This window comes from Rhynchophorus ferrugineus, unplaced genomic scaffold (genome assembly GCF_030347505.1).
Source record: "Rhynchophorus ferrugineus isolate W39M unplaced genomic scaffold, kcgeb_rfMv2 rfM3, whole genome shotgun sequence".
Classification (NCBI taxonomy): domain Eukaryota; kingdom Metazoa; phylum Arthropoda; class Insecta; order Coleoptera; family Curculionidae; genus Rhynchophorus; species Rhynchophorus ferrugineus.
The window spans coordinates 17,639,551-17,655,756 of NW_027472582.1; the positions used below are offsets into that span (position 1 = coordinate 17,639,551).

General features: G+C 27.4%; 2 protein-coding genes across 15 annotated transcripts; one reads left to right on the top strand and one right to left on the bottom strand.

Annotated features, from left to right (window-relative positions):
• The first annotated feature begins 280 nt into the window (after window positions 1-280).
• LOC143194023 (dnaJ homolog subfamily C member 5 homolog) lies at window positions 281-7,920 on the top strand. Of its 10 annotated transcripts, none has more exons than XM_076400565.1 (7): window positions 281-466; window positions 732-887; window positions 968-1,103; window positions 1,738-1,869; window positions 2,835-2,891; window positions 3,627-3,795; window positions 5,736-7,920. In XM_076400565.1, the coding sequence occupies exons 1-7, from the start codon at window positions 444-446 to the stop codon at window positions 5,744-5,746; spliced, it is 684 nt and encodes a 227-aa protein (XP_076256680.1). In that variant the 5' UTR covers window positions 281-443; the 3' UTR covers window positions 5,747-7,920. The 10 variants fall into 10 exon arrangements, with proteins under 10 accessions (XP_076256680.1, XP_076256678.1, XP_076256682.1 ...); XM_076400563.1 differs by having other exon boundaries at window positions 5,771-7,920; XM_076400567.1 differs by having other exon boundaries at window positions 3,639-3,795.
• Window positions 7,921-8,758: 838 nt separating this feature from the next.
• LOC143193983 (transcription factor Clamp) lies at window positions 8,759-16,165 on the bottom strand. 5 transcript variants are annotated; one of them, XM_076400495.1, is made up of 12 exons: window positions 15,921-16,165; window positions 14,615-14,882; window positions 14,205-14,369; window positions 13,979-14,143; window positions 13,810-13,920; window positions 13,397-13,526; window positions 13,162-13,335; window positions 10,419-10,569; window positions 10,194-10,361; window positions 9,794-9,910; window positions 9,593-9,733; window positions 8,759-9,174 (listed from the first exon to the last, which is right to left on the bottom strand). In XM_076400495.1, exons 2-12 carry the CDS (start codon window positions 14,867-14,869, stop codon window positions 9,060-9,062), a joined length of 1,692 nt encoding a protein of 563 aa, XP_076256610.1. In that variant the 5' UTR covers window positions 14,870-14,882; window positions 15,921-16,165; the 3' UTR covers window positions 8,759-9,059. The 5 variants fall into 5 exon arrangements, with proteins under 5 accessions (XP_076256610.1, XP_076256608.1, XP_076256612.1 ...); XM_076400493.1 differs by having other exon boundaries at window positions 8,759-9,186; window positions 15,921-16,164; XM_076400497.1 differs by having other exon boundaries at window positions 9,589-9,733; window positions 15,921-16,164.
• Between the last annotated feature and the right edge of the window lie 41 nt (window positions 16,166-16,206).

A 16,206-nucleotide genomic window follows, 5' to 3' on the forward strand; every position in this document is an offset into this window, starting at 1 on the left:
GAATACAAAAATTGCAAGTGCGGCTAATAAAATTTAATAAAAATTAGTATCGATGGTACAAAAAGTGTCGATATCCTCCAACAACACTACTAATAGACACAGATATCGATAGGGGATCGGGATCGGTATCAAAAGGTTCAAATAGTTTTCTATTTTTATCAAAATTATTTTAAATAAATAGTAAAATATAAAACATGACAAAATAATATATTTTAACTAAATTGATTTAAATTATTACTTGGTAACTTTCTGTCAAGTTTGTTGGTATTACTTCTGATCTAGTAATTATATTATTGACATTTTTTGACATTAACATTATTGTGAGTAATGAATCGGGAGAGTTTTGTAAATATGATTCAAAATTTGTGAAGGAGCGGTGTCGGTTTCGAATTTTATAATATATACTGTAGTAAACGTTTCAACATTTAAACTTTTTCATTAAAATGGACAACAAAAGAAAATTATCGTAAGTATAAAAGTATTTTTTTGTCAAAATTTCATCAAAGATGTAGATGTTTTTAAATGACATTTAGTTTAACGAATATGTAAAACTGAAAGTTATATTATTTTAAATTTTTATTCAGTGAATACACATTGGTATCCTACTAAGTATATTGTTCCGCAAAATTCTTAATATGTGTCAATCAATTTTGGTATAATTAAATTTCAATAGTTAATATAGGGTGTTAAATATGCAGTTTTTATCTGTATAATTTCCCTTTAAATTTAAGGACTCAGGGCGATTCGTTATATGAAATATTAGCTCTTCCTAAAACTGCATCAGGAGAAGAAATTAAAAAAACGTATCGTCGCTTAGCTTTGAAATATCATCCAGACAAAAATCCTAACAATCCTGATGCAGCTGATAAATTTAAAGAAGTAAATAGGTAAGTAAATGGCCATATATATTATTAATATTTCCATGTATTATACAACAAATAGGTTCATTTTATTTCATGGTCTTTAGAGCTCATAGAATTTTAAGTGATCCAACAAAAAGAAATATATATGATAATTATGGGTCGTTGGGGCTCTATATTGCTGAACAATTTGGAGAGGAAAATGTCAATGCATATTTTGTTGTTACATCTACATGGTGCAAGGTAAGATATAATATTTGTTAACACTAACACTTTACATTTAAAATGAATTTCCAACTTTTATATTTTTGATTTAAAGTATTTTAAACTAAACTATTCTTGTTAAAATATTTTTTAATATCAATAAGTCAATATTTCAGCTTAGTGTAATGACATTTATTTTACTGTTATCTCTATTAATTTTAATTTCTTATATTTTAATGAAAGACTTAATTTTTAGCCAAGTTAATGCTTATGTATTTTTAAATATATACTTATTTTTCTATTTTACTAAACTATTATAAAATTAGATTATTAAATATTTTCTTACTGAATTAACTAAGTATTTTTTTAAATAGCATATATAGGAATGTTATGATTTTTTAATTAATTTTCTCTTAAATTTTGGAGATAAGTAATGTTTTGATTATGCAGATCGAAGTTCATTGCAAATAACATTATTTATCTAGTTCATAATCTTTTTGTGGAGGATTGATTAAATAAGTTCTTATTTCATGTACTCTAGTAATTATGTCTGGTGTATTTAATACATTGGTTATATGGTCTTATTTAGATAGTTTAAAGCTTCTTGGTTGGGATAGTCAAGTACTAAAACTTTAATAATTTATTTTGACTTATTATTTGTTAACTTTTACAGGCTCTATTTGCAGTCTGTGGAATTCTCACGGGATGTTACTGTTGCTGTTGTTTGTGCTGTTGTTGCAACTTCTGTTGTGGAAAATGCAAACCAAGAACTCCACAGGATACTGGCGACTATCATACACTGAATGTAAGGCTAAATATTTACCTCTATTAATATATCAGTTGAGTAAAGAGATATTAATGGAATACCATAAATAAAGAAATAAAGATAGTAGACAAATATCTCATTGTTCTATCTGATATATTTTACTAGGAAGTTTATGTTATTGATTCTTTATATATATGTTAGTTTATATATATAGTTTATATATATATATATATATATATATATATATATTTAGACACACATGTAAGGTAAGTAGTTAAGTATTATATGTTGTTTTATTGTTATGTATTGGTGTTCGTTTCAAAAAAGGCATCGGCATTGTAAAGGTAATGTATGTTATATAATACTAATTTTCCCTTTTATTTTTAATTTCTTTTTTTTTGTCTAGTTTGGAATGGGTATGAAATATTTTACTTCTTTAATTTCTTCTTGGTGATCTTTTTAGTAAATGTCAGGAATTCAATTAGTTGTATTCTGTCAAATGTTTTGAGTGTTTATTTGTATGCCTCTTTATGAACATAATTTTATGACCTTAAAAATGGAGCATAAAAGGAACATAATATATAATGTTAAATGTTTAGAATGTTTATGTTAATTATAATTTTATATTATACAATGTTAGTTGGCATTTAATTGATGATTTTTAGTAAATGAAATAAAGTATCTTTATTGTTATCTTATGTAATGATTTGTAAATGATTTATTCTAATAATTAAAATCCTGTGTTTACTAAGTCTATAAATGATGATGACATAAATTTGTAATGTTCAAAATTCTTATTTCTACTTTCGTCATACTTATTCTTATTTTCCAAAATATTCTGGCTAAATTGTTTTAGTGTTTTTCATATTCGGCAAGGCTTTGATTTGTTTTGGGATTTTCATTCTGTATTATATATAAATGCAATAAAATACTGTTCGTTTTATTTTCTTTAGTATCAAAGTTTCATTTTTGTTTGAGAGTTCTGACTGTAGTGATATTTTCAGCGTGAGGGTGGACCAAGTACGGGTCAACCAGTCACAATGCAACCAGGTAAATCGCGGGTAAGTTTCATTAAGGTTTGATATTTTGCATTTTTAGCGGATTTTACATAGTGTGTATTTTCTTCCCTTTCAATAAGGACAAATTTATTATATAAGTTTTAATTGTTTATATTTATATTTTGTATATGAATATATCGCATTTATATATTGGGGGGAATGTCATGCAAGATAGTATTATTTACAAACTTTCTATGGATAAAACTGTTAAGAGTTACAACAATTTTGTAATTTGAATTTTATTATTGAATAATATACTGAAATTGAATTTTTTGAAGTGTTTTAATGAAGAAAATATTTATTAATTATTTTTCTCTATCATTTTAAAATTCTGGCTTCATTATTTGTTTATTATATATATATATATATATATATATATATATATATATATATATATATATATATATAAATACATACATATTAAGGTATACTTTCTGGTATATGTAATAATAATGTAGCATTCTAATTTTGTTACCTATACAAAAAAAGTTCTCATAATATTATTAGTAAAATATCGAATGAATAATTTGAAATAATTTGGGTATTTTCAATTAACGATTCTATTTGAATATTTAGTAGTAAAAATTACTATAAAATTACCGTTGTTTTTTTTATTTAGTATTATATTGACATTTCGACTTGTAAAAATACTTTTTGTATGTTAATCTCCCGATTTTTACATAATTGTAGTTTTTAAGCATGATAGAGTTTAAGCTCTCGACTTACATACAAATCTAGCCTTTATTGCAGGACGATGGCAGCGATGATGACCGAATCGGTTCTCCGGTTACAAGTCAACCTTCCCCTAAAAAAGGCCCTAGCAATCCCGTATTCGCAATGCCAGCGCCTCAATCCGCTGGCGAAAGTGCGGCCTTAAATCAAGGTGACGTGCCTGTTTATACTCCTGGTAAGTGAAGGCCTTATATTACAACGGGCTGTGACTTGACAACTGGACATTTATGGAGGGATACTATTCTAACTTATTATTTAAGTTGTACAATTATTAGGTTGTAGTATTTTTTGCTTTTGGGAATGACAGTCTAATAGATGCAGTTAGTTAATATGATGCTTAATATCTATAGGCCTAGATTTAACAATGTATGGAGTTTATAAAAATGAGCTAAGTTACTCAGGTATATTTCTGGCTGATGCCAGACTTTTTTGATAAAGTCTGTATTGTATTCGAAATTCTAGTCTAAAAAATAATTTCTCACGAAATTTTAAAATCCGTAGTAACAATAATTTAATAGCCGGCTTGGTGGCGCAGTGGTAAATGTGATAGGTGGTCATGCTGGGGCATGATCGTAAATTTATGTTTGTGATTTTTTAAAATTTGTGATTGTCCTAGGCAAGAGTGTAAAATCTGACAAGGAAAATGATCCCAGTCACGCCAGTAACCAGGCTGGTAAGTAAGACCAGTTGTCTTCTGGGATGATTTCTAAAGTTGGTCACTCGCCAGTCAGTAGGTTTAATGCTAAGGGTCGTGGTTCGGAGCCCACGTTAAACTTTAGGTCTAGTCCAGATAAACCCATAGTTGGTAAAAGGAGACTTCAAAATAGATTGAAAAATAATAATAATTTAATAAGCATTACGTACATTTATGCGATATAATAAGTAAAATTACGAGTGTACAATACAATAATGGTGTTATGTTGTTAGACAACTGAAATAAGATATATCAAGGCATTTGTTTTTACACAGAAGGGAAACAAAACATAAGAAAAACTAATGTCTACATTTCAATAAACAGTGCCGTTTTAAGACTATTTGATGGCCTATGCAATCTATGCCTGTGGCCCCCCTTTTACATAAATTAGGGTATCAGTCTTGATTTTAATCAAGATTTTTTAACAGAACAAGATTTATTACCGGCTAATCCGCCACTGTCAATAAAATTATTGGTGCAAGTGATAGTTTAATTGTTATTCGCATATGCTGAGATATGAAATAAATCCTGAGAAGGAAAATAAAATAAATTAGTTTTTGTTAGGTATATTAGAACATTATATTATAATATAATATATAGTATATATGTATAAAATGTTTTGTGTTGTTTCTGTATGATATGTAATGTTTTCTGTATTTCTTACCCCCATAAGCATATAATTAATTTTTTGAGAAAGAAAGAATATTTATATAGAATAAGAATAAGAATATTTGAGAAAAAAATGTTCTATATAAATTTCAATCACACAAGATTAAAAATTAATTTATTTCATAATAAAAATAAGTCGACTAATGACAAACATATTTCTAACTTTCATTAATTTGCTTTCTGTTCAATGATCCCTATTATAAAAATATATGAATAGTATAAAATATCCATCCGTAGTGCACAATTAATCGCAGAATCAAATATATAACACTTAACATCATTCCCAATTTTTATTTGTAAAATAAAAATTTTGCTTAGATGTAAATTCATTTATGCTCTGTTCGCAGAGTGGCTCTGAGGGTGAAATGGTTGACTTCAGATGACTCCAACGAATAACGTTAATCACTATGTTTATATAAAATTGTTTTATTTTTAATAGTTTTTATGTTATAATAAAATTATCTGTATTGGAAAAAATAAATCTGAGAACTGGAATCGTCTGTGTTCTTATCTTAAAGGGAATGTCGCTGTTTTTAAAAAGTTTTGTTTTTCTTGTTCCTAATTATAACGCAGATTGCTTTCATTTACATTAAAGCTATAGCTAGATATAAGGAATAGGGTAGGTGCTAAGGTATATTGCTTTGGATGCTTTTATGAAACATTTTGTGAATGCTAGGTAGAGCCTTCATACCGTAACTAACAACTGGAAAGATTATCTTAATATTTGTTTCTTCTTTCTGTTTTTGTTTTAGATTTAAAGTAAGCAGGTCGACATTTTATATTACAGATATAAACGGCGAAGCCAAATGGTGAACTTGATTGGTCGTCTAATATTCTAAGAAATCTAAAACGAATGGAACTCAATAAGAAACATAAATCACCCTTTGCCTAGTCAACTTACACAAAATTAAAACGTATCTGTAATCTGCACTGACATCATCGTCTAAAGGTTTATTTTATTTTTATTGCAGTTGCTTATAAATTTATATAATGTCATAAAAGTTATTAAAAATCCTTAGTGACAGTGGAGATCTTTACATTTAAAATATTTATCTAGTGAGTTTTCATTTATACGTATATGTATTTCCTACAGATTATTTAAAATAATAGTCAAAATATCAAACGTTTAATATATTCAAGGTATAAATTATTTTTAGTATATTTTGAGAAAAACTCTTCATTGTTACTACGAAGTATTTTTGCCATTTAGTATTTTTAAGACTGACTAGTGTTTTTGAAAAAGAAAGTTTTGCTTACTATTCAGAAATAAACTATTAGACAATGAAATTTAAGTGTTTTAGGCTTTAAGTTTTTCTCAATCTTATAGAATATTGTTGAAATCTACATATTGTTGTAGTATGTACAGGACATTCTGTGAACCAATAAAATATTGTATAGCCGCCTTTTAGATTTTTTTTGTCTGTGGTATTTTTTAACTTATACATTAATCTTACCTATTGTCTTGTTTAGTTAGTTTTATAAATTTTAAATTTGTTTCTAAATAAAGCAATTACAATTTAGTAAGAAACATTTAAGCTGTATTTAAATTATAGCCCTAATAAATTATATTGTAGCATACTCGTTGTTTACAATATTGATAGAAAGAATGTTAGTTTTATTTTACATAAAAATTGTTGTTTTCAAATAGTGTTAATAAAATCTATAAGCAGAATTTGTGGAACAACATTGTAGAGTTGAGAATTATGTCTAGTGTTACCCTATTATATTTTTTCCAACGTTTGCATGTATTTATATAAGGAATAAGTGATAGAAAAATGTACTTAAGTGTTGTTACTTGTGTTTTAGAAACCATATATATTTTTCTAGACAATCGAGCATCTATTTTGGTGTTTTTGAGCATTCTTATTATGTTGACAAATTGATTTTTATATTAATTTAAGTTTTAGTCTTACTCGGAAAGTAGTAACACATGGTACATTTTTTTGTCCTGTTTATATTATATCTTTTTGTCATTAATAAATATTCGTATATATTTATATGTCTGGCGAAAATACAATGCAGACAATTGGTCCAAATATATTACCCATATAGTTCAATTTGAAATATATCACAAAATAACGAAATTATAAATATATTTAATTAATAGTAATGTACTGTCAATTGTAGTAGTACACTTAATGCTTCATTGTTGTCGCAGTGACGTTTCTAATTTCATTGCTTATAATATTTTTAAAAACGACACCATTAGTACCATGGCATATTTATATATAAAGTATTTTCTCATTATCGGATATTATATTTCAGTCTAAGGCGTTTATCTTAAATACTTAATTAAGGTTTATAATGTATTAAATTGTTATTTATTGTCAGTACTGTATTAATAATATAAACTAGTTTATTTTGAGTTACAAGTTTAATATTCCTTTCATATAAAACGCCTTTTACAGAGTAAATTCACTATTGATAATGATATTAATAATTAATCTGCTGGTAGTATAAAAATATATTCTGTTTTCAAACGATTTATATGGGTATATCAATATGGAACTTAGTTATGTTATGCCTTCCTTGTAAAGTTATTCTCAATAAACAAAATAGATACCAAACAGACATTTAAAATAATTTTTATTCACTAGTTATAATGCAATTAGTATATTGAGTAGAACTGTAAAGTATATATTAATCGATAAACTAAAACATATTTTCAACGAGATAACTTTTAAACTATTTTTCTCATTCCAGCTTGCCATGTTTTCTCTAGACCTGTGTAAATATTTAATTTTAGAAATGACTTAGTTTAGGAGTATAAATTTTGTTTTTGTCAGGAATGTTCTTCAGAAAATATGGCTGTATTATCAAGTATTTTCTTGTTAAATATTTGTAATTAGCATATTCTTTTAATTATAGCTTAGTCCAAATTAATGCAGGTATGTGTGTATTTAATGAAAAAATAAAAAACTACACTACATTATAAAATATTTTAAATGAATAGGCACCAAGAATACTATAATTTTTATTACAAGAACTAGTTCCAGTTCTTTAAAATGAATTTAATATTTCTTTCTATTATTTTATCTCATAATCGTTTTGTGGTCCATGTTTTCCAATAAGAATTTTAAGTCTGGGTAGTCATTTGAACTTCCTGTTGCTGTGATTAAAATGCCAATAAATGTCCATATATAGACAATAAGTGGACCATCGGGTTTGATGTCTAAATCCTCCTAACAGATAAGCATTTAAGGGAGGCACATAGTTATTCATAAGATGGACCACTTTCTTTTTCATCGGCGCATATTATATTTCCACTATTTAGATTGCTACACAGTTATAGTATCTTGTGTAAAATTCTGTCCTTATACATATGTGTGGACCTACCAGTTAACCAGAAAGTGAGATTTTGATTATTGGTGAAGAACAAGGAGGCACAAATAGCAAAAAGTTAATAGAAAAATAACATAATGATGATTTAGACTTGCTTCTCTTCGTACTCTTCCAGTTCAAAAGTACTCTGGAGAAATATATATAAACATTGGGGTGAGCAGTAATTAGGTGTAAGTGCTAAAATGGGTTTTTATAATAGCCTAAGAAAGGTATTAATAGTATACAATTAGAAATGCAAGACTATAAAGTATCAATATTTAAAAATGTTTTGATTAATGAAGAAATAAGACAAACTAAAAAATAAATAACTTTAGTTAAACTAAATAGCATCTATTTTGTTTAAATAAAAATAAGAATATATTTAGAGTGAGAATTTGGATTCATTAGGAAGAATATTTAGGTCAAGATTTGTTGGCCTTATGAAATAAAACACTTTTTCCATAATAAAATGTCCCTTTTATTATCGACACAGTCTCTGCCTATAGAAATGTAAGCTATCGTACAGTATTTATATATACATAAATATATATAGGATATTGTTTAGTTAATTAAACAATATTCTATAAAAAATATTTACAATATTGATTTGTGATTTGATCATTATAAAATCAATTACACCAGGGATTGAAATAAACAGTTTAGAAATTTAACATAATAAATAGATTTAGTGCTTAATTATCTTATCAATTTCAAGCACAAAACTTATTTATTGTCACTTGGAAGTATTATCATTTTTATTGCAATTGGACTTGTAACTCGGAAATATCTTCCATATCATCTCCTGTCATTTCTTCAGTTTGTTCATATTTCTCTTCAAATTTTGTTTCCACTAGTTCCTCATGATCCGTACTAAAATAGAATCTTAATTAACGCATTAGCGCATTATTTAACTTTTACGTATGAGGATTATCAATTAATTTTAAGAATAACTTTAATGGCTTTATATTAATTATTATTCAAAGTAATGTGCATCAATAACCGAGTGGCATGTATGTATAATGTATATTTCTGACACAATCTGAGGGGTTATAGGTTTATGTTTGGGTTTATTGTAGTAATCTATTAAAAAAATTATAATTTCAATCGTAGAAAACACTACAGTACAAAGCCTTGTTCGCACGATGTATGACTTGCCCAAGCTAATCCACCAAGCCACCTTTTTTTATGGTATTATGTTTAACAAAACATTAGCCAAGACTTGGCAAGTCATAATCCATGAAAATACAAGGCTTACAAATAATTATAATATCAACAATTACATACATACCCTTCCTGCATTGAGGTTTGTACAGAAGTTTCAGTAGAAGCTTCACCAGATGAATTTTGTGATTGAGTATTATTAGTCTCATGCATGGGTTTGGTTCTACCATATTTTTCATGAATATTTCTATGTCTTTTTAAAGCAAATCTGAAAATAAAATTCCATGTTGAAGATTAAATATAACTTAGTATTCTATAATAAACTCACCTGTCTGAAAATCCTACTGAACAAATATCACATTTAAACGGTTTTTCACCTGAATGAACTTTTTGATGATTTTTTAAATGAGTTGCTTGGTTAAAGCAAGAACTACATATATCACATCTGAAAGTAATCCCAGAAATTAAAATGTGTGAAAATTGACTATTGGAACCGTGAATAAGTTCTCGCTATTAGCTATTATCTGTAACATTGTGGTAATACAGATTCAAATTATTTTTGCAAAGTAGAAACAACTCTTCACTTGCTAAACATAATAAGTTTCGTTTACAAACATTTTATTTATGGGGAAGCTTTACTTTTAAAAGCTCTCCAAAAAAAGCGAGAACCTATATTTAGAAATCCAGTAACAATAGGGTGGTTTAAAATTAAATATTATTTCTTTTACCTATATGGTTTTTCTCCAGTATGTATCCTTCGATGATTCCATAATGTGGAGTGTCTTGCAAATGATTTATCACAAACTTCACAGACATATGGTCGCTCTCCTGAATGTATCCTTTCATGATTTTTTAGATGTGGTGATTGTGAAAATTGCATTCCACATACATTGCATCTGTAATTAAAGTTATAAGTAAAATTGGAAAAACAGTGGCAAATATAATATTAGTACTTATAAGGTTTTTCTCCAGTGTGAATTCTTGAATGATTTTTGAGATATGCAGCTTTCGCAAATGCTAATCCGCAAATATTACATTTGAAATTTTTTTCGCCAGTATGTAATCGTTTGTGTGACCACAATGATGAATATCTACTGAAGGAGCCTGAAAATTGAAAAATAATTTATGTAAAACATTATGTTGATTCCGACTATGTATTCTAATGTTTCTTTTAAAATAGTATTTACTTAATATATATATACGACGGACAAAAATATAACATATCTGTTTAAAATTTTATTTTATAATTTTTATTAAGTGCGTTATTTTAAAGCTGGCATTATCTTTATATTAATCGGTTTAGCGAAAATGTTGGCTCCCTTTTTGAGGAAACCGGGGACACCTGGAGGCGTGAAATTTTGTACGGTTATCTGGAGAAAGAATTTTTAGGCCTAAAATGTTTGTGTAATATGCCATACAAATAAATAAATTCTAATAAAACGAAATATACCCAAATCAAGCAACCTGGAATAGCAGTCAGATCGGTGTCACAAAATGTATAAATATTTTGGGCTCTGGGCAACGCGCTGCCAGCTCGAATTTGTATATGGTAGATGATTTGTAGTTTTTGTTGTACGTAAATTAGCTACGGACACGTAATTTTTAAAATTGAAATCTTTTGCAATGTTGTACCGCAAAATGCCGACAAGCAATTTTGATGTGAGTGCGTTATAATATTATTAAACGAAGTTCAAGAATAAAAAGAATTGTCTGTCCTCTTTGTTTGCAAGATATTTAAAATTTTGAAATCAGCTTTTGTTTAAACTGATGAACAGACAACAGCTAAGAAGAATCATTCTTGCTTAAGGACTGAATATTAATTCATATGGTTTTGGAGACATAGTGTCATTGCATAGGAAAGGTGATTCTAAAGGTTATTAAGATGTTTCTGTAAATGTTAGTGGTGTTAGCTTCTCATTTATTTCAGGTTTGTTTAGTAAATGTATTTCTTAACAAAGCACTAATTCAACATTGCAGGTAATAATAAGGTTAATTTGTGCATCAAGAGTTAAAATGAATGTTGTAAAGAATATTAATAATTTTGAAATAGCTTCATAGAATTTTAATTCCTCATTTATTGGTGAATTGTTAGTTCCAGTGTAGGACATAAGTAGGAATCAGTGAATAGCCATAGAAGGAAAATTAAAGATGAGCTAGGGTAATATCGAAGAGTTGAATACATAAGCCAAGAAAAATGCAATTTTATTTAAAAATTCAGGTAAATAAATTATTCTTTCAATCAGCCTGGTGTATTTATTGTTTTAGGTGAGAAATATGGATAAAAGATAAAGACTATATGATTTCATAAATGAAGTAATTTGCGTAGATGCAACACAGGACAAATAGAAGAAATCATGAATTATTTGCAGTAAACATTTTATAGCATTGATAAGATTGGTGACTATATGTGACGTTTTATTGTTAAAAATTTATTCTTGACATTTATTTGGATAATACACTTTCTAGACCTAAGTTTTGAAGAATCAGTAGTTAATTTAATGATTGTAAATACATTCCTTTAATGATAAAAGTTCTAAATTAAAAAAAATAAATTAAGTAATTGTGCTCGTTATTCTTCTAATATACATGCTAAAGTCAAATATAAATCAGTTTTAATTTACGAATACGTATCACTTGATTTATTATTCCATATTTATATTTATAATATAAAAGTAAAGAAATATCATGTATATTTATATTTGATGCTCTGAAGTTGTTACAGCTCTGAAAATAATCTTACGATACTTTGCTATAATGTTTAATGGTGTAGTAATTTGAACTTATCAATACTTTGTTGAAAAAAGATTAGTGTTAGTTCTTAAGATAGTTATTTTACATTTCTTATCTTATATTGAAAATATTGTGAAAACAAGTTTTAGTAATATATCATTTTTAAATTATTCCCTTTACTCTTTATCTTGCTATTACCTTTGTGAATTTTTATTTTTCCTTTGATATGTATTCATATTCGAAAAGGCAGATAAATAACATATCAAAAGGTGATGTGAGCAATGAGGCCGAAGAAGGAAACGCATTAGCTCGTAATTTAAATACAATCTTTAAACATGATGCTTTTGTAAAATATACTCATTTTTAGCGAATTGTTTTTGGTTTTTCTGTTAGTGCAAAGTTCGTTATACCCAAAATAAAACATTATAAACAAATTAAAATTTTCATAAATCATCAGCATGCGTCGAAAAACGTATAACAACAAGAATTCGACAACTAAAAAGGAAAAAACTCGATGGTAAAGGTAAGTTATGACCTTATTAAAAAAATCAAATTCTATGGGTCTTGCTATAATGAAAAACAATGGTTTTTATAAATGTTAATAAGTCCTAGTGAACTATTTTATGAGACTTGCAGTGAAACATCTTTAGTGTTCTAAAGTTGTAGAACTTTCGATATTGACTAAAGGCTACTTATATATTATCCTTACATATTATGCCATGATGATAATAGTTGAGCCATTTTGCAGATATTTAATTGACAGTGTAAAACAAAAAAAGCAGCTGTCGAACAAAAATTAATTCAAACTAAAAACGCCAATATATCTGTTAGTTAAAAAATAATGTTAGATTGTCACTCAACCCTGACTATATTCAAGGGTTAACTTATATACAGAAAATGATTTTATTGTTATTAATAAGCATGAAGATCTGCAATTTAGTATAAGAAATATAAAAAAACACTTACCATTACAAATATTGCAGTGAAATGGTTTATCTACATTATTTTGTTGATTTTTTGTTCCTCCAATAAATATTATACCACTACCGTTGCATTTAGTACATTTTGTCACACTGGCTATACCACGTCTTTTAACAGGGTGATTATTTTTTACACCGATTGGAATAGAATTTTGGGTACCTGCCAAATTAAGAAATATAAAAATATAATACTTCAAAGACAACATAGACTTATTAAATACCTAAATTAGATTGAGTTTGAGTTCCAGTTGAACTCTCTTCAAATTTGACTGTTGTTGGTTCTGGCGCTGCAGCGACTACAAAAATTTGGGGTTGTATAGCTTCCGCACTTAAGCAATTTTCACATTTTACCTATATACAAATTTTATTTAATAAAAACGGATAAATATAGAAATACATTAACTAATCAATGTAATTTCAAAATGTGGTATATAGGATATTATTACTTATTTTCATAAATAATCAAGACTCTTATTAGGGTATCCATTAAAAATTAAGTTTTATTACAATGTAATCTTAATATGCTGGTTTCTTACTTACAATGATTTTTAGTAAATATATTTGCTTGGTTAATTTGAAACTAATATGTTTAGTAATGTAAGAAAATAATTAATCTGAATGATTTATAACTTACTTTCATAACAGCTCTCTTTTTATTTGTGTCTTGTGGTAGAGGCGCTCCACAAGATTCACAATTTTTTATTTTTAATGTATTTGCTGGTGCTGTTTGTTGCTGTGTCTGAACCTGATCAAAATATTTAACATATGAGTTTTGAAACAAATAAAATTTCACCTCTTCTTACTTGTTGCTGTTGTGGCTGTTGATGATTTTGAATTTTATGATTTTTTACTTCAGACTGATTGGCAAATGTCATTCCACATTCCTCACAAGAAAATCGTATCCGTTCGGCAGGTACTATTTGAATTTGCGTTGGCTGCTGAGTCTGTTGTACTTGAGTTGACATCAACTATAATAACAGAAAAAAAAACAGTTAAGGCATGGCATTTATTTGAGCTTTTTTACTTTACCTGTACTGTGATCTGCTGTTGTTGTGCTTGTTGTTGATCAGTTTGGCCATGTTGAATTTTTTTATGGTGATTTAAGAGGGATAAATGACTAAACATTAATCCACAGACATCACATTTAAATGTTATATTGGAAATTGCATTTTGCGTCAATAGATTCTGATTTACCTGAAGAAGTATGCATATATATATTAAACAGCTTTTACATTTTTTTAATTTATAACAATTAGTCTGTGTACTTGTACTTAATAATATTTTTGATAATATAAATAAAAAATATTGTATTATTATAAAACTACTAAAAGTTTAGCGTTACAGTACTAATTCAGATTATTGTAACAATTTGGAAGTAGTACACTGTTGACATATCATTTGCACATATTGTACTGTGAAGCCGAACCAGAAGGACTTACCAAGGCATAGTTATAACTAAAGGGCTGCGTAATATAACATTTGTCTTCCGTCAACTGTGACATGTTTACTGTCGAATGTTGAGTTTGAGGGGTAATTTTCTGTATCATGTTGACGTTAGCATAACAAAAAGGAGCAAAATTTTCTTGTTTCTGGTCTTGGCCATTTTTATCTTTGTCCGTTTGTTGCGGCTGTTGTTGGTATTGAATCTGTGACTGTTGTGTCGTAGTGGTGATAACATTGTTAGGGTCAAACATATCGGTAGGTTATCTGAAACGTTTCAATATCATTGTTATAAATAGCTGAGTATTTAATTGTATGATATAATTAGTTACCCATATATTTTTGGGAAAAACGATGTTAAAGTTAATAAATCTACATTAAATGAATGACAACACATTACGAATAATAACAAATTGTATTACAGTAAATATTAAAAGAAAACTATACAAAAAATAGTACATAATGTCGACTTGATGTTAAAATTATGCAATATATATTTTTACATTACGAGTGTTTTATTAGTATTTTCTATATGAGTCTTAATTAATTATAAAGAATATGACCACAACCCGTACAAATGAATGATCATACTAAATTAAAATCAGAAACTAAATTCATCTACATCAACAAATTACATTTAAAAGTGAATGAATGCGTCTGCCATAAAAATATTCATGCAAAATGCACATATAAAGTTATATACATTTCAGTTTCTATTTATAAATAATTCCTTGGTTAAATTTAAGTGAAAATAATGTTTCTATAAGCAGTTGCAATATGATAAAAATCACATTTAATTTTTGATCAATTGTGTGCTCATTACTGTTTTGATATGTAAGGAATAAATATTACTATTTTGGCTCATAACAAAATGTTATAATACATTGGCTATCGATTATATACATAATTACAATATACTATTTTTTAACGCCATAATGCTTGTGATGTAGTAAATTAATTGATAAAATATTTAAAATAATTCCTAATAAAGAAGTCTATTTTTAGAGACTAATTCATCTATGCAAAAAAGCCGGTTTATGGATATGATGCAAAAAAAATAATAAAAGCATATTTGGACAGGAATTCCGCAAAAATATCTTGGTGTCATGAGACAAAACGGTACCAAAGGGCGTGGCGATATATTAAAAATTGTTTAACATATTTTTGCAATATTCCCACGAAAAGAAAAAAAGACTATATTTAAAAGACCGTCTATCCTTCCTCCAAATTTATCTCTTTTTACACAACAAAGACGATGTGATAAAATGAAATAAGTGTATAGAAGTAACAAAGAAAACGATTTACCTTCACTCTGTCTCTTCAAGGAAGACGCTGCTTTTAGTACTCCGTTTTCGCCTATATTTTCACTTAAACCTATTTAAAGTCACTTTATTTATAACATAAATCGCATATTTCAGTCAATACAATAGAAAAATTATCAAAATAACCCCAAATTTTCACAATAATCACAAAAAACACTTGATTCCATCTCACTTTAGAAAATGGCGGATAGATCCATAGCCATCTTTGTTCCCCTTGCTGCAACAGTAATTACGACAACACTCAACGCATGCGTATTGGTAGGACCGAT